General features: G+C 39.1%; 2 protein-coding genes across 5 annotated transcripts; one reads left to right on the forward strand and one right to left on the reverse strand.

The window, feature by feature from the left end:
- The first annotated feature begins 2,674 nt into the window (after window positions 1–2,674).
- acox1 (acyl-CoA oxidase 1, palmitoyl) lies at window positions 2,675–12,629 on the forward strand. Of its 4 annotated transcripts, none has more exons than XM_072462511.1 (14): window positions 2,675–2,874; window positions 3,348–3,507; window positions 4,291–4,451; window positions 6,471–6,578; window positions 6,659–6,778; window positions 6,852–6,967; window positions 8,649–8,818; window positions 8,880–9,042; window positions 11,034–11,224; window positions 11,298–11,477; window positions 11,545–11,650; window positions 11,731–11,874; window positions 11,986–12,192; window positions 12,291–12,629. In XM_072462511.1, the coding sequence occupies exons 1-14, from the start codon at window positions 2,766–2,768 to the stop codon at window positions 12,339–12,341; spliced, it is 1,986 nt and encodes a 661-aa protein (XP_072318612.1). In that variant the 5' UTR covers window positions 2,675–2,765; the 3' UTR covers window positions 12,342–12,629. The 4 variants fall into 4 exon arrangements, with proteins under 4 accessions (XP_072318612.1, XP_072318611.1, XP_072318614.1 ...); XM_072462510.1 differs by lacking the exon at window positions 4,291–4,451 and adding an exon at window positions 6,035–6,195; XM_072462513.1 differs by lacking the exon at window positions 4,291–4,451 and having other exon boundaries at window positions 2,676–2,874; window positions 12,291–12,627.
- A 645-nt stretch (window positions 12,630–13,274) lies between these two features.
- On the reverse strand, window positions 13,275–14,662 carry ten1 (TEN1 subunit of CST complex). Its single transcript, XM_072462515.1, has 3 exons — window positions 14,486–14,662; window positions 14,261–14,418; window positions 13,275–14,191 (listed from the first exon to the last, which is right to left on the reverse strand). Exons 1-3 carry the CDS (start codon window positions 14,572–14,574, stop codon window positions 14,040–14,042), a joined length of 399 nt encoding a protein of 132 aa, XP_072318616.1. The 5' UTR covers window positions 14,575–14,662; the 3' UTR covers window positions 13,275–14,039.
- Window positions 14,663–21,676: the final 7,014 nt, after the last annotated feature.

Consider the following 21,676-nt stretch of genomic DNA (forward strand, 5'->3'; position numbering starts at 1 on the left):
TTGGCAGTGCATGATTCATAAAGTGACCTACAAAATCAGGAGCTTCAAACACACTCCAGGTCAAACTGAAACAGTAGATTAGCCAGACAAACATCATCATTAGACTTTAGTTTTGGTAAATTAAAGTGCAAAGTTGTGGGTTGAGAAGCAATTGAACAATACATACACAACACAACAATAAGCCTTAAAGCCAAACATTAATCTATGGATGCTTTATTGTATCTAATAAGACATTTTTTTCACACACTTGTCATGTCGTGTATGGAGGACCAAAATGACATAATTGGAAACATGGCTGGGTCAGAAATGTTCTTGGCCAATTGCATAGTGTTGTTATAGTATGAGGTCTCAAACAGTCCTACTAGAAGTAGTAGTAGTAGTAGTAGTAGTAGTAGTAGTAGTAGTAGTAGTAGTAGTAGTAGTAGTAGTAGTAGTAGTGGTAGTAGTAGTCATAGTATTAGTAGTGGTAGCAGTATTTAAAGTTGTAGTAGTGGTAATATTCATAGTAATAGTAGTAGTGGGTAGCGCTTTCTTTTCACAGCAAGAAGATCCAGGTATCGATTCACAGCAGCGTGGGGCCTTTCTCTGTAGATTTAGCATGTTCTTCATAATTCTGCGTAGGTACCACTAAAACATATATAATCTTTAGTAGTAAAGTATCCCAAACAGAGGCACGTTCGGAATAAGCACTGAGTAGATCTGTCATCATGAGTTCAAAGCTCATGAAATCCAAACGGGATCATCCAATTGGAACAGCCTTTCCAACTCCTGTGAAGTATTATGCATTATAAAGCTTATTTATTTACTAGGCAATGGTTTGATCATGTGTGTGTAAAAAAGAAACATGGATATACATGTGGAAATAAATGTATTAAAAAATAAATATATTTAAAAATAAAAAAAAATATTTTAAAAAAATACTTGTTTTTGCTTTCCAATGTCCAGTATGTTTGCATTACTGTATAAATGCAAGGATTTATTTACACATTTTTATTCACCTTTCTTTCTTTTATTATTTCCTTTTTTTATGATGGAACAAAGTCAGTTTTATTATTATTATTATTATTATTATTATTATTATGTACAATTAATGTTATTACTCTTATAACATAGAAAACAAAAACAGAGCAGAACAACAACAACACACAATATAAACCAAATAAAAGAGTGGCATAAAAAAGTAATTGTCCCATTTTGTCAATTTTTTGTCTGAGTTTTGTCTGTTCTTATAAATTCTTCTAATTTCTGTGTGTTTTTATGTTTAGTTTGTATGCAGACATTGGGCCAACATCACCTTATGTATGGAAATCTCTGGCTTGGTCAAAAACAATAGAACATTGTCTGCCTAGCATGCGATTTTATGTTCCTTCCCATAAATTGTAACACCATGGATTGTTTCTGATTGTTTAATATATTAAACCAATGGTTCCAAGTACAAAGGGAACAAGAGAGGGGACCAGCCTCGCCCTTCCTTCTGAGTCTGCGGATCTGTCAAGTGACCTTTGATTTTAATTCTTGATGTTGGACTATCGTATCAAGAGCATGTTACAGATGGATAATCACGGCCAACGTGTTAAGACTTTTACGTACTGTGATGGTAAAATGACATGTCATTCTATCTATGCTGTTATTGTGTGCTGATAATAACAGAATATGGGTTCCTGATAAATATGGTCCGGCTCCTTCTCTATCGTATCAGTCACCTCTGATGAGATAGCATGAATCTTTGCATCTGTGTTCTGTCTCTTTTGGAGCTGATTTGATTCTAATGATGTGCGTACGTGTCAGTTTATGTCACTTAAAGGATGTGTATTGTCCTTGTTCTGGGGGAGGAGGGACAGATGCCTTTGTTAGCGAAAGTGATTATTTACTGTGCACGAGTAAATAAGATCCACCTTTTGAGAAAGACAAACTGTTCAATTTAATTATTTCTTGGTAATTGTTTGCAGAAATTCCATAACAGTACAATGTGAATATATAATAAAGATTAACATACTTTAACTTGAATATAAAATAGACAAACTTGATAAAAGTACATGTAATACAAAATTCAGTTTGTGGTATTATTTTAACATTACAGATTAAATTTAGGAGCGGAATCGAAAGGCAAAGCAAGTTACGTCTTCAATCTACGCTCCTACCCTCACCTTATGGTCTGGAGCTTTGGGTAGTGACCGAAAGGACAAGATCGCAGATCCAAGAGGTTGAAATGAGTTTCCTATGCCTGGTGGCTGGGCGCTACCTTAGAGGATTGCTGAGGAGCTCAGTCACACGGGCGGAGCTCGGAGTAGAGCTGCTGCTCCTCCAGCTGAGGTGGCTCGGGCATCTGTTCCAGATGCCTCCTGGGCACCTCCCTGGGGAGGTGTTTCGGGCATGTCCCACAGGGAAGAGGCCCCGGGAAGACCCAGGACACTCTGGAGGGACTATGTCTCCCCCCGGAGGAGCTGTTGTGTTAATCATTGATTTATTTTAGTGAGACTCTGCTAATTCCCCATTAGGAATGAATGGAGCAAGAAGTCTCATTATAATAGATCCATGCAAGAAGTGGAGCTCTGCATTTTTACGGACACCAGAATTGCTCTTATGTCATCTTTGCTGTGCAAGTCATGTGACTCTTAAGCCCCGCCTCGTGCCTTCAGAGCAGAGTCTATGGTCCTGCTGCTGCTACAACACTCTGTGTGAGGTTGTTTATTGGTGATCGAAGTAAACAAATTAATCAAAAACTGCAAATTACAACTATCGCAGGGTTTACAAGGGATAAAACGATGAATCCGGATATTCTTAAAGAGCGACAGAATGCCTCTTTTGACGTCGAGAATCTCACTTATATTTTGGATGGTGGGCCCGAAAAGACCAAAAGAAAACGAGAAATTGGTAAGATGTCAGATCAAGTTATGCTCTTTTGCTTAACGTTATGCAGTGTTTAGCCTGTAAATATAATATTTTATGAGCACAACCCTTGCTAAGAGTTGCTTAGAGTTGTCATCATGAAATGGCTAACCTAGCGTAGCATTATGTTCTGCAGTTATGCCATAACATTTGCATTTTGACAGTTCTCTTTTAAAAGCTGAAGGTAAATTCACAAAAAAATTGTTTTAGGGACTTGTAATAAAGCAAAAATGTCCAGGTGGAATCCATATAAAAGTCCTATTAATTTTTCATTTCATTTTAGGGTATTTTCTTACATAAGTGTTTTAACCCTAACAGTGTGCAAAAAACCTTTCCTGTATCTGTACTTTTACTTAAGTAACAAAATGTATTACTGTATTACTGCCCAAATGTTGGTGATGTGCCCTTATTCTTTCCCCCCTTTTATGTTATTTCTTTTGATCCTATTCTCCTTTTAGAGTCACTGGTTTTAAATGATTCAGATTTCGATGAAGAGGACCCAAACTTCCTGTCTCGCAGTGAGCGCTATGATCAAGCTGTAAGAAAGAGTGCGCAAATGATTTTGAAGCTTAGAGAATATGGCATTGCAGATCCGGAGGAGATTTACGCCTACAAGAGGTAATAAACCAACCAAACCATTGCCCTCTATAAATGTTTGTTGATATTGTTGATGCTGCACATCTCAATAATGGCGTTGCTCTTTAAGTATCCCAACGGTGAGAAACCAATAGTTTAACTATTTATTTGTAAGTTTGACAAAATGTCTCCACCACAAGTTCATCTAATGCCAATAGAGTCAATAAAGTCTATGTCCAAATAGTCGGCTCAAAGTCCGTCAATGCTGGGTCATTGGGATGGTGCGCTATCTCACCTACTGTAGTTGTTTATCAGTTAAAAGAGCTAGAGATACTGTTCCTGTAAATCAAACTGCGTACACCCATTTTGTATTGTTCAGCATTTTCTCTCACAATTGGTAATGCACTCCCAATTGAGCCTGAAAAATTGTCCACGAACTGTAATTGCTGAATGCCAGGGCTGTAATCCTTAAAGTCGATTAATCGGTCAATAGTGTTTTAGTCGACAAACATTTTTATTTGTCGACTATATATATATATATATATATATATATATATATATATATATATATATATATATATATATATATATATATATATATATATATATATATATATATATATATATATATATATATATATATATATATATATATATATATATATATATATATATATATATATATATATATATGATATAATATAATACTTCACAGTTTTGATTTTGCTTTTTCTTCAGTCGACCAGTAATTTGGACGACTACAGCCCTTCTGAATGCTATGAAATCTGTCCACAACCTAAACAATGTATCCTTCCCTTTACACAGTTTGGTAACAGGCAACCAGCATGATGCCCTGGGATTGCATTTTGTCATGTTCCTCCCCACCCTGTACAGCCTGTGTGACCAAGAGCAGTCCAAGAAGTGGTTACCCCTGGCCACGTCCTTCAGGGTTCTGGGCACCTATGCCCAGACTGAGCTGGGCCATGGTTAGTCCTAGATTTAGCCCATTTGATTTCATATTTGTAAAATATAGCTTTCGGACACACAAAACCAATCAATGTGCACATCAGTTGACGATTGATCTGCACTACTATCAGATAACTTCTATTTTAAGTGTCAAATTTAGTAGACTATTGAAAGAAGAGTGAGGATTATATAAGTACGTAGTAAGATAGTGCTTCCTTAAATATGTTAATTGAGTTTTTCCCCTAATAAGCAACTTTATAGTTGTGAAATGAATTTGACAGTATTTGTAGCTGCTTTTCTTTTGCTTCTCTTAGTGGCGTGTAGTGAACATGGCTGAATCATGCATATTTCCTTCATTCAACATTTAGAACTGAAGCTTAGTAGGACACTGATCCTTACCTGACAAAGTTCAAATTGTGTTTGACAGATCTTAATCAAATATGTGTATAGTTCTCTGTTCTAACAATTAGATTCATCAAACATAAACTGCACTTGACCTAACCTCTAACACCAATATTCTGTTCTTGTCAAAGCTTTTCAATCATGTCCAAAACGACTTTAAATTACCCTTAGTGTCCTGTGCAAAGCTTCTTTTTAATGAAAAGCTGTCAATCAATAATATTTTACAGCTCTTATTTATTATTATATGTATTTCAAGGGGTGCTAGGGATACAAAATAATTCAAACTGTACTAGATGCCAAAACAAGGATGTCACCCTGGATTTTTTTCACTTGCATCAGAGGAACTTTGCTGCGAATTGTGTGCTTCAGTACAATTTGTTTAGTAAAAGCCCTGCTCTTATGAATCACTCTGACATAAAGTCCATATGACACATTAGACCACACCTTTTGGTGAAACAAAGGGAATACAATTATGTTTTACCAAACATTTTGCCTGTTTTTCTTTTGGTGACATTTATAATTGTACTACTTTCTTTACTTAGCAACCATACTGAAAACAAGAGCTACAATCAGTTTAAATCATGCAATTGTTCTGATTTGACAAATAATTAGACCTGACCCTAACACTAACATGTTTATTTTGTTAAATATATTTTTGTTAAATATATTTTTTTGTTATAAAAAGGTGTAAGTTGCATGAAACATTTCTCACTTTTTGATGGAATTGCACTTTTTGATGACACAGGTGGAGGTATTTTGTTGTAGAACACAGCACTACTTCTGTAATTTTCAACTATCCATCCATCCAAAACGATGACAATTATTTACCACAGGAACTAACTCGCCAAACAATGTCATAAGGAAAAAGAACTGAGAACCAGGTCATATGGGCTTTAATCCTCACCTCGATCCATCAATACCTGTGGCTTGTTGATAGTGTGCCATGTCCGTCTGTAATCTTTGTTTAAAATTAATGTGTCATTTTCTGTTTCAGGATTAATTGTTAAAAATTTGCATGAGGTTATGATTTGCCAATTTTTCCCATGTTGAACCCAGTGTTCCATATCTGTTTTCTATTCTTTTTTCTTTTGGGGAAATTGGAACCAATTTTTACTGGTGGTTGTTGACTTTTCTCCATCTACTTTTGCCTTTCCACGTTTCCGTCTGCATTGCGTCTTTACTCTTGCCTTCTGTGGCCCAGCTCTGTGCACCCCGGGAGGCCAGAGCCCTTGGATCTTCATTTGGGGATGTTCCTGCCCACATTGCTCAACCAAGCCACCCCAGAGCAAATGGATCGATTCTTCATGCCCGCTTGGAATCTAGAGATCATCGGCACCTACGCTCAGACTGAGATGGGCCACGGTAAAATAGTAGTAGTTGTAGTACTTGTGGTACTACTTTAGTACCTTTGGAATAATATGTGATAGTCTATTCCATGCTTCTATTGCCATTTTAAAGATTTTTGAAAAAGATTTTTGGAAACAAGGTCTGTCAAACACAGTTTTCCTGCTTTGTGCGTGAACAGGGAGTTTTAGGTTCAGGGACAGCGCAGTACTTTTTCTGTTATTTGATGTTTGAGAAATGTGTATTGTTAAGACTAATAAATAATAATGGTTCTATCTTTTGTCCTTCCAAAGGTACTCACCTCAGGGGCCTTGAAACCACTGCCACTTATGATCCAGCAACACAGGAGTTTGTTTTAAACAGTCCCACAATTACCTCCATCAAATGGTGGCCCGGAGCTCGTAAGTGCATCTACATCCTCTGCATATATATGTAACATTTTACTCAACTTCTGTTTTCTCGTGTTCTTATCTTTCTGTAGTTGGAAAGACGTCAAACCATGCTGTGGTTTTAGCTCAGCTTTATACCCAAGGAAACTGCCATGGTCTGCATGCTTTTATTGTACAGATCCGACACATGGACACACATGAACCTCTTCCAGGTGACACAATAAACCAGATACAGCTTCTCACAGTTATAAATGAGACTAATGTAATAGTTTTGTGTGGATATAGGTATTCTGGTTGGAGATATCGGTCCTAAGTTTGGCTTTAGTGAAGTTGACAATGGATTCTTGAAACTGGATAATTTTCGGATTCCACGAGACAACATGCTGATGAAATATGCAAAGGTATTGCACTTGATCATTCTATTATGGTAACAAAGAAAACATGGTAGTATGTCATTTATTTTATTATAATTATTGCCAATGTAGAATCAGAATCAGAAAAGGTTTATTTCATTGTCAATGAACAGAATTCACAAACATAGGATCTTGCTTTGGCGATTCGGTGCAACATAAAAAATAAAAGAAAGGATCGCTGTGCTCAATATATCCCACATTTTTTATTACGGTAGTCTGATTGCCCTTTTTTGCAATACGAACAGTGGTTCTCAATAGCTTTTTAAAGTATTGTCCCAGACCAGTGCACAATAACTTAAATACGGTAAAACTAGGGAACAAAACAGAAGCTGTAGCGCTTTCTTGTCTAAGTAATGTCCTGCTTTAGCCAGTGCAGAAAGATTTCTAGATATTTTTTATAGAAATGTGTTTAATGTGAGGTCCCCAGCAGATTTGATCATCTATAATGACCTCAACGAATTTGCAAATATTAGCATTAACAAAAAATAAGCTTGATGTTTAATAAGCTCTGTGTTGAAGCGTTATGTTTTCTCCAGTTCCAATTAGGATGAACTAAGTATTTTGGGAGTTTTGCATGTATCATTTGAGTAAATATTGAATAACTTTGGACTGAGCACTGAACCTTGTGGCAGGCCTCACACAATGTCCAAACACTGAGACTGGTGTGTTCCCATCTTCACAAACAGCTATTGCATAAATAATGTTTTCCCCACTGCATTGCCCACATTGTTCCAGTTTACTGTACAAAATAGAATGTTTTTTGTATCAAATGCTTTTGTTAGATCAGCCAACACCTCCAAGGCTTTTAAGGGATTGGTTATTTCTTCTGTAAGATCTATCAAAGCATGTGAAGTTCCGTATATTCCAAAGGTATCCGTTAATTGTATTTATGTTGAGTGAGGTCAGTGGTCCTTGAAGCCAGAGTATTTTGTCATTTTGTCACATTAGCTCCATGTGTTTAGCCTTTGTGTCTGTTTCATAATCGCGGTCCTCTGTGCTGTTTCTATAGATGTATTGGCCGTTTGAAAGCACAACAGAGGAGAGAGCAGAGTATTTTAAACTTGCACAGAGGGCCGCGAGTATGAAACAGAAAGTCCGCGACAATGGGGCGAAGACACGGAGGCTAATGTGAACGGCACACGGAGCTAATCCGTTGTAATTGTAGCTCAAAACACTGTGCTCTTTCACACAATAAAACTCTGCTTCCCAGTCACATTCGTGAGTTTCAAATGCGCCGCTCTCCCTGAAGAGGTGCGTGCGGCTGGGGAAGAATGTCTCAGACACTCAGACTACCAGCACAGGCTCTCCACAGGACTGTGTACTTTCTCCTTTGCTCTACTTGCCGTTTTTTTTTTTCTCTACTGAATTTGGTCCTACACTCACAAAAAATGAATTGAATTGAATTTTCTATTAAATATTAAAGGTAGTTAACAACATTGTCTGAACATTTAATCATGTTCTTTAATATATCCTTTAATATTACTCTTGTTGCTTTTTAATTATTTGGTTTAATAATCCCTTTCACAGTTGGTCAGTTTATTTTTATACTTTTTATATTTATATTCCATTTCGTTGTTTCTATGCTCACTCTTTTATTTTTTTAACTCTTAAATGTTCTTTTGACACTTTTGTTAGTACTGTATAAAGTTTAAAATGATTTATCTCCAAGGTGGCGCCAGATGGCAGCTATGTGAAGCCCCCCAGTGCCAAGCTGACTTATGGCACAATGGTTTTCATTCGGTCCTTGATTGTTGGTCAGTCTGCCTTGTCTCTAGCAAAGTCCTGTACAATTGCCATTCGCTACAGTTCTGTTCGGCATCAGTCTGAAATTCGCTCTGGGTAAGTCAAAACTATAATGACAATTACAAATGACTGATTTACAATATTCACATTTTTGCAGAGAGCCTGAGCCCCAGATCCTCGACTACCAAACACAACAGTACAAGCTGTTTCCTTTGCTGGCTACGGCCTATGCATTCACTTTTGTTGGTCAGTACATGAACCAAACCTATCACCGCATCACCGGAGACATCAACCAGGGAGACTTCAGTGAATTGCCAGAGGTATGCAGCAAAGATTCAAGGTCAAAATTAAACTCTGGGGTTATGCCGATACAGAACACCGGGGTCTCAAGATTTTTTTTCTCATTGTGATCGATCTCAATTTTAATATTTTTTTATTTGGTTCCTAAAAACAACTTGCTTTTAGGCTTGATTTCATGAACATAAGCTTTTTTTAAATTATTTTTTTTTTTTACCCATATGCTTTATTGGGCAGCTGAGTGTGAAATGCTGAGTGTGAAATGCTGAGTGTGAGTGTGAAATGCTGAGTGTGAGTGTGAAATGCTGAGTGTGAGTGTGAAATGCTGAGTGTGAAATGCTGAGTGTGAGTGTGAAATGCTGAGTGTGAGTGTGAAATGCTGAGTGTGAGTGTGAAATGCTGAGTGTGAGTGTGAAATGCTGAGTGTGAGTGTGAAATGCTGAGTGTGAGTGTGAAATGCTGAGTGAGAAGGGAGGACATGCAACAAACTCGGAGCTGGGATTCAATCTCGCGACACTGCGGCCGGCTGCACATGAAGCCTGGCATGTGTGCTGTCACTTTAACCACTCAACCACCAGGCAGCACTTTTCGACGAAAAAGTGAGCACATCAGTGGGTCAGAAAAGGTGATCCACAGATACTCTTCAAGGATGAGGCCAGTAATATAGATGAACAGAAATGAATGAATGTGACCTATAACATGTATGATTCATTTAAAAAGATAAAACATAAATCCTTTAGGAAGGGGGGAGTAAAAATAAAAACAATAAAATAATGAGGTTGCATAAGTGTGCACACCCTCTTATAACTTGTGTTCAGAATCAACCAATCGCATTCAAAGTCATGTTAAATAGGACTAAATACACACCTGCCACACCATCATTCAAATTGCCTCTGATTAACCCCCAATAAAATGTAGCTGTTCTAGTGGGCTTTTCCTGACATTTTCCCAGTCGCATCTTACGGCTAAAGCCATGGTCCGTTGACAGCTTCCAAAGCATTAGAGGGCTTTGGTATTTTTGGTGCAAAAACAACACTGCACATCACCATCAGAACACAATTTTTCTTCAGCTGGAACTGTGGCCTTATTCAAGGTGGAGGGAATTTGAAACGGTTCCAAATACCAGTCAATGTTGGCACAAAACCTTCTGCTAGAAAGATGTAAACAAAGAGGAATTTCATCTTTCAGCATGACAATGACCCAAAGCATAGATCAAAATCAACAAAAGAATGGTTTCACGGTAGAAGATGAATGTTTTCTAATAGCCCAGCCAGAGCCCAAACTTGAATCCAATTTAAATCTGTGGAGTGATCTGAAGAGGGCTGTGCAGGAGATGCCCTCCCTCTGACAGATTTGGAGCATTTCTGAAAAGAAGAGGGCATATATTGCCAAGTCAAGACGTGCCATGCTGATAGACTCCTATGCAAAAAGACTGTACTGACCTGTACTAAGTGCTGTAATAAAATTAAAAGGTGTTTCAAAAAGTATTAGTTTAAAGATGTGCACACTTTTGCAACTACATTATTTTTGTTTTTTATTTTACCCCCCTCCCCAGAGGATTAAAAACGTTTTCTACTGAATCATACTGGTTATAGGTCACATCAAATGGTGGAAATAGTTCTGAAATGATTTATGTTGGTCTCATTTGTTTACATCACAAAACCTGGCATTTTAACTGAAGTGTTTAGACTTTTTTTAATCCACTGTTTGTGTACGGACAAGCAAAACTAATGCGATAAAATAAACAGTTACCCAATGTTGGCCCTTGTTAATACCATCACAGGCGAGGAGTTGTCTCGGAGGAAGGGCCAGCAGTAGACTAGGAGGAGTGGACATGGAGGTAGCACACAACTCCACTGCTCCGTCCACTCTGTGTTAGTCACGTAAACTCCCTTGATGTAATCATGCCCCCGACACCTTTGATAAGCGCTCCTATGAATTACTGATTGAAAGGATTTTTATATTTTCACAGCAAGCACACTGAAACGATTACAGATTTGACTCTGATCCTCAGCTCCATGCCCTCTCTGCTGGGCTGAAGGCCTTCACCACTTGGACCACTAACGCTGGCATTGAAGTGTGCCGCATGGCTTGTGGTGGACATGGTTATTCCCGCAGCAGTGCCTTGCCTGACATTTATGTGAATTTCACTCCCACTTGCACATACGAAGGGGAGAATACAGTTATGATGCTGCAGACTGCAAGGTACAGGACCAGGAATACAATTATCCTGTCTGTATTTTTTGTTTTACTCACTTTTTTAACATTTATTGACCAGATATCTGGTCAAAAGCTACAAGCAGGCCAAAGCTGGTCAGCGGCTGGGAGGCATTGTGTCATACCTAAATGACATTGATCAGCACAGAGTCCAGGCCCACCCGGCCTCTGCCAGGCCGACAGTAGTGGACGTCAACAATCTGACTGACCTTGTGGAGAGCTATAAACTACGAGCTGCAACGTAAAAACTACAAATAATAAATATGAATAAATCATTGATTATTCGTACTAAATGTGTTTGTTCCTAGACTTGTTGAGCTGGCAGCCAGAAGTATCCAGCAGGAGTCACAGAAGGGAAAATGCCAAGAAGACGCTTGGAACAACAGTGCTATAGACTTGGTCAGAGCCTCAGATGTAAGTTGAGCTCTATCTGAATGTACTTTTGTTACATCTGATGTAATGGTTAAAAATACAGAGTTCTGTACCTTTCCCAGGCCCATTGTCACTATGTGGTAGTGAAGCTCTTCACAGAGAAGCTGAGTGGGATCAGGGACACAGCCATACACTCGGTGCTGTCGACCCTGGCTCTGCTCTACGCTCTGCAAGGCATCGCCCAAAACTCTGGAGACTTCTTACAGGTCATTTGTGTTTTACTCATAGTGAGGGTGGGGGTCCCAGATGATCATGTAGTTGTTAAAATTAAACCGTTTTACCTGTTTCGACAAAACTAACAAAAGATACCCTTGTAGGCTGGACTGCTGACTGTGCCTCAGATGCTGCAGGTCTCTGTGCGTATTAAAGAGCTGCTGTGTCTGCTCAGACCCAACGCTGTTGCACTGGTGGATGCCTTCGATTTCCCTGACAAAAAGCTGAAGTCCGTCCTGGGGCGATATGACGGAAATGTGTATGAGAACATGTTAGATTGGGCTCGGAGGTCACCGCTCAATGCCACAGAGGTGATAACCATTTTATACATTCTAACACCGCTTCAGTCCACTATGTGTCGATGCGCGGGACATCAGTATGTATACTAACAACATACTTTCTTACTCAGGTCCACGAGTCCTTTCACAAGTACCTGAAGCCTCTGCGGTCCAAGCTCTGAGTTTCATGCTGTTCGGGTTAGTGTGAACTGATACAGCCGCACTGAAGAGTATTAACCTCACAATAGATCAGTTTGGGTTAGCGTTGATGAACACTACAATAATGATCAATAATGATAACAATAATTATAAATAATGTTATGAAAATTGTAATGTTCCAGAAATTACATTGTAGCATGTTTGAAGGTGGAAATGAAAAGTTAAGAAAAATAATTTTCTATTGAAACATATTTTTATACGTGCACCAAAGCGCGTCATGAACGAGGTTCTCGGAGTGCGGCCCGAGCCTCAACACCCCAAGCCACACCATCAAAATGACTTGTTTCATCATCAAAACGGTCGTATGATGTTTGCAGCTCTGACACTGCATTCATTATTCAAAATAATGCACTTAGGATGATGATTTCCCAAATTTGTGAAAAATACCAATTGTTATAGTTGATCGATACCAAATATTGATAAAGCGATACTGACAGTGGTATTGAAAAGTATAGACACTCATGCTAAGATATAAATACTTAAAATTTCTCCCCCAAAAAATATTTTTAATACATTTTGTTAATATGCTTGGAATACATCGTTCATATTCTAGGTTTTCTGAACATATATTTACTGTTCATATTAATGTAAGCAGAGGCTGAAAGAGAATGACGGCCAATGTAAAATTGTTCCTAGTCGAAAGAGTTTCGATGCATTTTAGTGCAAAACACATTTCTGATCGATATTATGACTTTGTATCCGCTCGCTCATCACTTTTGTGTTGGTTTTAGTTTATCATTGTCGAACTTAATGTGGCAATTTTAATTTAGGATGACTTAAGATGCCTCATTCTTTCATAACATTCAGAATTATTATATAATTGAATCTTTATCAAGAACATGCACAAAAAGTGTACTTCTCCAGTCCTGCTGCAAGTTGCCAAGTGCCTCTTTTGTTGTAAATGAAGATGTTGAAATTTTGTTGAAATAAAATAAACGTGTTTAATAGTTTTAAATTAACAATTTCATGTGTTGCCAATTTCCTCTTTATAAAAGCAGTTCATGTGATAACTACATCTTAACTACAACTACATAACTACATCTCTTTTTGACATTGACAATTTGTAATAATATTTTTCATTTTGATGTTAGAAATCTGAGAAAGGGGACTTTGTCTCCATGTTTTGTTTTTTTCTGTTACTGTAAAGTCAATTTTATTTAATAATCTAAAAGCAAAAGGTAAGTAAGCCGCTGGGTAAGTTATACTTAAGTCTCAAGTGCAACTGCCAATCTACATTTATATAAATGCAAAGTGAGTGTCTTGCTCAAGTACACAACAATTGTATCGTCGAATGGATTGGACCAGTTTAAATTAAGTTTTCACACACTTAATTTACTGCAGGTTATTTTATCCATCACACTTAATACTTAACCTTTTTAGCATGTGTTTCAAAAATAAATCTGAGTGGGTCTTGACCAGTGCAGCTAATTAAATGTAGACTTTTTGTACTTTTTATTTATGTTTATTAAATGGTGTTTACTAAATCAATTTTGCACACCATTCCATCCTCAAATGTCCACGCTGGCTGAGTCTCAGACCACGTGGACATAACACAAATCTGGCTCCGTCTGGCATCGTCACTTTCTAGAATCTAGAAAATAGAATTGTATTTCGGGGTTTCTCTTGAGACATGCAGAGGTATTCAAGAGGAAAGTGTCGTCTCAGTTTCTGTTGTCAGCAGATTCAGTGTGTTCACGTGTTGTTTTCCTCTCGTCCAAAAACCTCCTGTGATCGCAGATCGCTCTCTGGAGCAGAGCCAGATTTGCTCCATCAACACAGTTCAGAACACGAGCTCGGACCACCGGCCCCGCGCCTGTGTGGGACCAGCACATGTGGACATTAGGGGACTGAATGTTCAAGAGTCTACATTTGAAACACTTACCATCCACATCTTCCAACTCTCCAAGAACCACGTACTGAGCACCGATGATGGCCTGAAATGGTTCAACAAACACGGTCTGGACTGTGACACAATGTTCCTTTGAAGAGTGGTGCACTGACAGCGTGGCCCTGGACTCCTCTGGGTCATACCGGACAAGTCTGAAATGAGAAGCGACATAAGAGAATCTGTGTTCCAAACTATATCCTGTAATCTAAACATACTCACTTGCCAAATGTTCTCAAAGAGTCCCCGTCATGAAGTGCTCCAGAGGTTAGTTCCCAAGGAAAACGATACACCGCAGCTGAAGGGAGCATACTCGAACAATGTACACACTACTGCACTGTATTTGTGTTGGATACTAACATGCATGCTTATTGCAGAGTCCTGCGTTAGTATTTCCTACTCTTCCACTTCTGTCACGTGACGCGACACCCCCTTGTATTTTCAATCTAATGGCGTCCTCTGGTGTTTGAGCCAGAGCTGTCCAACACTTTTTTCGTCATTGCAAAATACAAAGGAAATATCAGGATATTCACTCTACGTAGAGGGCCAGAGACAATTGTAGTAATAATGATTTTTTGATAATAGCCTACGATGCTACAGTAGTTAGCATGTCTAGATGTGTGCACATGCAGAGCTCTTATGATTGATTAGTTACGTGCAGGACATACAGAATACTCATCCCTGTGTGCCAGGCCTGGATCAATACTATGATCTTATTATAAGACCATTTAACATCGTCCAGACCGTCCAGAACCAGAGCCCGGACGTAGCCCCGCCCTGGTCCTGCGTCGGGGACGTAGCCCCGCCCTGGTCCTGCGTCGGGGACGTAGCCCCGCCCTGGTCCTGCGTCGGGGACGTAGCCCCGCCCTGGTCCTGCCGCTCCACGAGCCCACCGGGGATGGCTGGGGGAAAGGGAAGTGTCACCGGTCGAGCTGCAGAATGGCAACAATGTGGACTAATTTGATCAGCTAAAGATCCAAAAATCGTTTTGTTCTTCTTTCGGGTAAGTGAATTATGGCGCCAGGGAGCTTAGATCTGGCTGTTTGCCGCACTAAGTGGTTTAGATGTCCGCTTACTTCTCGTTTAATGTACAGTTCAAATAAAAGTTTCCCCCGCGAGGATAAAGTGTCTCTTTGTCTTTGAACGTTGTCAAAAACGACGCGGTTTAGTTAGATTTGAAGACGAACCAACTTCACCTTTTGCTTTCCCAACGAGCGGCTCCAGCGCGTGTCTGAACAAGCCCTTTGTTGGTGCCCTGCCCGCTTAGAACATCCAGCTCCAATTCCCCTGATGTACCGCATCTTCTAACGACTCTGGCCTGTCCCTCTGTGTTGTAGAGATGTCACGGTATCAATTATAGTGTTACGACTATTGTAAAGAAAAAAACCCATCACGATTTAACGATTATTCACGATTATGTGACCAAACAAACGTGAAATCTTTACTTTGTTTCAGTTCCCGTGGTCTGACATGTTGCGTTACTGCTCCCCAAGTTTGTTTGCCAAAAACAGTCGGATCAAATAAACCTCTTTACATTTAGCTGTATTTTCTGTATCTTCTGACTTATATTGAACAAAAAATACTTACTGTTAAAATGGTCACGATTATTATTTGTTGGTTCTTACGATAATCACGATTATCGATTAACCTAATAATCGTGACATCCTTATAGGCTTGTGTGCGTTTAAGTTTGGTTTCTTCTTCATCGCTCACCATAGGTATGACAAAATATGCTACTTGTAATGCATTTGTGAAGTGGGTCGGTTTTCAAAATGAGAACATCCCTTAAACGTGTGTGTCCATGTCCAAACCAGGCTGTATGTCCAGGGGGTCAAATGCGGGTTGTTGACCTGTTGTTGACCCTCAAGCTTCCTGGTGAGTACCACTAGCAGATCCCTTTACTGCAACTTTATTATTTAACTACCATCTGCTCATAATCTCAATAAAAAAAGCATGTTTGGTGTGTTTAATGGAACTCTTAAGTATAAGTGTGGTGGCCAGGTCAATCCTCTGCTTAATGATAAGTCACTGCATTGACCCCAGGTGGTTCGGCCCTCTTCTGTCACTGTCCCTCCATTACCCATGTTTAGTGTAAATTTCTACTAGAAATTGACTAAACAATGGGGCAGCGACATTGAGTGACATTCCCACTTTTCTAATAATTGGTTGCTGTATGAGTTTTGAAGACAAATGAGTGCAAATGCCAGGTTTTCTTTTGATTGTGATCGTATAGGCCTACAGCTGTGAGTATGTGACTGTAGTCTAACTAAAGAGGAAGTTTAGCCAATCTTTTTGCTGTTCAAGGCATTCACGCGGCAGTGGATGATAAAACGAAGTTGTGGTTATAAATAATGGTCCTAAATTCCTCACATATTTTCCCTCCGGACCAGCTCAACTCAGATATTTTTTCAGCCATGCTTGAACTTGCCCGACAAACTGTTTCTTTAGTCAAGCCGCCTCCTGCATAATAACGGGATTGATTCAGAGTGCGTTATACATTAGCTGAAATTATTTCCGCATTCGGACAGTTTAAAAAAGTGATTTTAATGTACTAATGAGCCAAATGAGACGGCTGGTTGTTAACTCTCTGCTTCCACCTCGTTTGTGTGTAAAAGAGCGCTTGGTGATGGGGCTGATAATGGCACAAATCCACGAGTAAATTAATAATGCACTCAATTGTAACTTGACTTTGATCAATGCTTCAAGCAATTTGTCATTGTAACGGTATCCAAAACAATATATGTTGTAGTCCCAGATGTATCTGATATTTTACATCTTAGCAATGTCAAAGTTTTTGTTATTGTTATTTCTCTCATTTTAGTGTTTTTTTTTGTCGATGACATCTTAGTCTTCCAGAATCTTAATTAGTCGACTCATTTTATGACTGCAATTTTGATGGATTTGTACAAGAACTGGAGACACGAGAAAGCACTGAGAGAGTTAGATGAAGATTAGGGAGTGAGTGAGAGCACTTTTCTAATCTCCGAGCACTTTGGGTCAAATAGTTTCGCATCAGAGAGAGTTTTGAGAACTTTTGCTTATTCCTCGTCCCCTTTTTGTTGACTAATCGAAGCACAGGATAAGTCTTCAGTCAACCAAGGATTGAATAGTTGCCATACGCATGTTTTATGAAGGTCACGTCTTTTGACCTGTACATTTTGAGACATTTCTAGATATGTACTCATCATAGAACGTGCTGAAAGGTAGACCCTAAAGAGTAAACAACTTTGTAGAGAGGGTTAAATTGAGTTGCATTGAGCGGAAAATTAAGTCAGTTCTGGTTGTAGTCTTGGAGCACAAACTCGTACAGACAACACTGAAAACTCCTCACCCTCCTACGCTGCCTCTACGAGTCTTTTTGCGCTTCTGCCCAGGCTCCCACGGCTTCGACAATGCTCTGCCAGATTGTGCACACTTACACATGGAACTGACAGACCAAACCACACATATTACAGAATCAAATCACTTTTATGTACAATATTAGGTGCCTTTGTCAATTTGATTTGCACTCTGTTATGCCTAAAAATAAATTTACTATGGATAAGACAATATCTTGTGGGATCTTCAACATTGTGTAGAAGAATCTTGTGATATTTCTTGTACTGATGTGATGTGTTTACATTTGGCACAGGCAAAAAGGGTTAATCCCTATAACCTAGGTCTATTTAAGAAGCCACAGTTTAAAGAAAAAAACTGTTACAAAGATGGCAAAAAATAATTAAAGTACAAATACATTGAGAAGCTATCAACGTGAACTGAACAGAGTCATTTAACTGTATTTAACTGTCATAATATTGTTGTGTTCTCGAATTGTGTCTGGTTCCATCCCCATTAATTGCAACTATACTTGCCTTTTTATTGATTCAAGGTAGTTTTAATTTTAGACTTGTCAGACCAGAGCATTTTATTGAATTATATAACAAAATATGACATCATTTGCCGTAAAAACAGAGAAGGAAATGAAAATATTATATTTTTGGATGAAGTACTTCTTGCACTCCAGCTGGCCCAGGTTCAGAATGGCTCCAATACTCTCATCTATTTACAACTCTAAACAGACAAATCAACTAAAGTAACAGTCATTGTTTTGGGAAGTAAAGGCATGTTTAAAAAAGAGCACAAACAATATGGCCAAATTGTGATAATCAATATCCAACAATATGTCATTATCTTTTAAACCAGGGGTGACCAATGCGGTGCCCGCAGGCACCTGGGCGCCCTTTGGGCCTCTCTCAGACGCCCGCTTGGACTTGATCTAAATTTAGAAAAGCTCAGTCAAAGCTTTCTCGTTTTGCAATAAACGCTGCTAGGCCTGTTTAGAGGAAAGCTGAACATGTAGAGACGGCAACAGACGAGATAACCAGCTCTGTCACTTTTTATTTTTTCAAAATACACCCAGTAATCATGTAGTTATCAGCCGCTAAAGATGCCAAGTAACACATGTGCGGCGTACGGGAAAGAGATGTGTTTAGACTGTGTCAGCAATGTTTTAATTTAAAGACAATCAAAAAGGAGACAAATAATGCTCAATACCTTTGAGAATGTCAGGAGGAGGCTGTTACAGAGCGCGCAGGACCGGACCACTATTAGACCAGGACCACCCCAAAACCAAACCAGAACTAAACCAGGTCTAACTCATGCAGGGCTCACCCAGGACAAAATCCAATTTGCTACTTTTAAAATGTGAATTAAGATTGGGGTTTCAAATTTAAAAATACATGAGGAATACACATAAATGCCCCACATACACTTATATCAAATAGTTACAAATGTAATTATAGGCCCATTTAGGTTAATTGAACAGGTAACGCTCAACCAAGTCCGTGCTCATAAAGTAGCCCTCGACCCTTAAAAGGTTAGCTTTAATACATTTGCATTATCCAACAATTACATAAAAAGTTTTCTGTACAAAACAAAATATGAATGCTTTTTTTTTTTGCTCTAGCTCTCAAAACAATTTAGTGTCTCTATGATCTGCCCACACATCCACACTTACAAGATAAGATGACATCCCAGGTTTGAGAACACAATCCCAGTGATTGTGTTCTCAAACCTTCCTCTGGGAATCAAAGCTAATTGAGCACTCAACATTTAAACTGGTTGCGTTTGCCAGACAGATGAACTAGATTTAATTTGGTCAAAAAGAACCCGTGCAAAACAAGACCATTTCCTCATTTTTGTTTTAAGAGATTTAGAAATAACTGCACGGTTGCAAAGGCGGTTAGTGCTCTTGCCTCCGAAGAAGGTTTGATTCCCGGACCAGACCAACATCACATGATCTCTCTGGGTGGAGTCTGCATGTTCTCCCCGTGTTACCGTGGGTTCTCTCCGGGTTCTCCGGCTCCTCCCACTGTCCAAAGACATGCATGTGTTAGGTAAAATTGGTGACTCTAAATTAGCCCTAGTGAATGAACGTGAGAGTGAATGTTTGTCTGTTATGTCTATGTCTCTGTGTTGGCCCTGCAACGAGTTGGCCACTGTCCAGGGTGCACCCCGCCTAAGGCCCAAAGTCACTGGGATAGGCTCCAGTCATCCGCAACCCTGAAAAGGGAACAAGCGGTAGAAAATGGATGGATGGATATAAATTGCAGCACACGGATGCAGTTTGAGTCATTATACAGTTGGGACCACTTAGACCTATCGCTTCTTTTCAGTTGTATTGTTGTCTAGTTGTCATGAGCTCAGTGGAGCCGACCGCTTCGACACACTGTCTGTAGTAACACAACAGTGGTCTTTGTAAAATGGAACTGATATTCCTCATACTCAGTTATTGTGAGAGAAAAAAAACTGTCAAGCAGGCTGCGTTTGCTTCTTATGAAACATGCAAAAGAACCCATTTGCATTTCTGCTACGGTCTGAACTGCAACGGTTGTAGCTGCTCTTTTACATCATAAAACGGAATATTTTGTTCGAAGAGGAATTCATGTTGCTTAAATAATTGCTGTCTTTGCTGTTTTTTAATCATGACCATTCAAATTGCGGTTTTTGATTCAAAAGCACTTCTCAATAACTGCACTTCTCTTCTCTATGTTCACTGACACATATAAATCCCCCAATTCTTTTTTTATAAATGTGTCTTTCCCGTTGAGGGCAAAAGAGGAAACACCGTAGTTTCCCACGACTGTCCGAGAAGTTTACAGTTACTAGGTCGGCCCTCTGATTGTGAACCGTTAATGGGACAATAACCACCACGGACACAGGACAGAACCATGGAGACACTCTCACGGGGGACTTTTGTTTTCCCCCCTCAGCAGCTCGGGAACAGGGGCCGACACACGGGGCCGACACACAAGGCAAAGATGGCAGTTGTAGCGAGAGGCTCAAGTGAAGGTTGTAGGTGAATGATGTGGTTTTTTCCATGTCATGTGATCACATCAGTTGTGGGTGATGTCATGTTTTCTGAGTCGTGCCAAGAGGTAATGAGCTCTGTACACACTGTAATTGTTTAGGATTATGGCAGATCTTAGATCTGGGCAACATAGCAAAAACATTCATCATATTTATCACAATTTTGTGTTTAAATAAACAAAAAAACAAATAAAATGGGTTTCAATCTGGCGACATTTAATCAGTTCTCTTCAACACAAAAACACTTTATTCATCAAAGGTTGAACTCTCTAAACCACATGTTTTTATGGACAAAGGATTGGACCTGTCAATTAAAAAGAGCCACCAATGACAATATGAAACAATTAGATCTTGATTCAAGAGAGAAAAAGTGATTCTACATCTGTTATTATTGGCACACAAGGTAAAGTCTTCTCATGTAATCTTATGATGTCATATTGACAGATTGACATTTTAGTTTTAGTTTCGTACTCTCCTCTTACATAAAAAACAATTCAATATATCCAGAGCAAAAATATACCATGTTGACATAATGGCCCTTGGCAAACAAAAAGTGCACCCTGTTAGTAACTGAAAGGAAAAGAGTTTGATTAACTGAATATCTGAAAGCGCACAGTTCTTAAAACCACTTTACTGATCATTCTCAAAACACAGTGCTCTCTCACTCAACACTCGGGCCATTACTCAAATTCTTTCATTATCTAAGTGGGTGGGTTCCTCTCTCTCTCGCTGCACTGACTCTTTACTGAACCACAAGTCTAATACAGAGCATTACAAGCTTCATTTTGTGGCTTCAGATATTTATTTTGGCCAATTGAAAATACTGTCTGCCATTATAAAGGAGTGTGACTGTTTTGGGGGAAGGGCAAAGTCCTCCCAGCTATTGACTGCACTGGTGTCCTGTTTCACTGCTGCTGTTCCTGTTGCAGACACCAAGGATTTTGCATTGAATTTCTTGTTAAACCACAACTCTCTGACAACTTTGGCTCTTTCTTACATAACTGGGGTGTTGGCCTGGGCCTGGGACAGTTATTTGTCCAATGTCGGTGTAATTCTATTCTACGC

The sequence above is a fragment of the Eucyclogobius newberryi genome, unplaced genomic scaffold, assembly GCF_026437365.1.
Source record: "Eucyclogobius newberryi isolate DKJ021-1_F unplaced genomic scaffold, fEucNew1.0.hap1 SCAF_4, whole genome shotgun sequence".
Taxonomy (NCBI): Eukaryota; Metazoa; Chordata; class Actinopteri; order Gobiiformes; family Gobiidae; genus Eucyclogobius; species Eucyclogobius newberryi.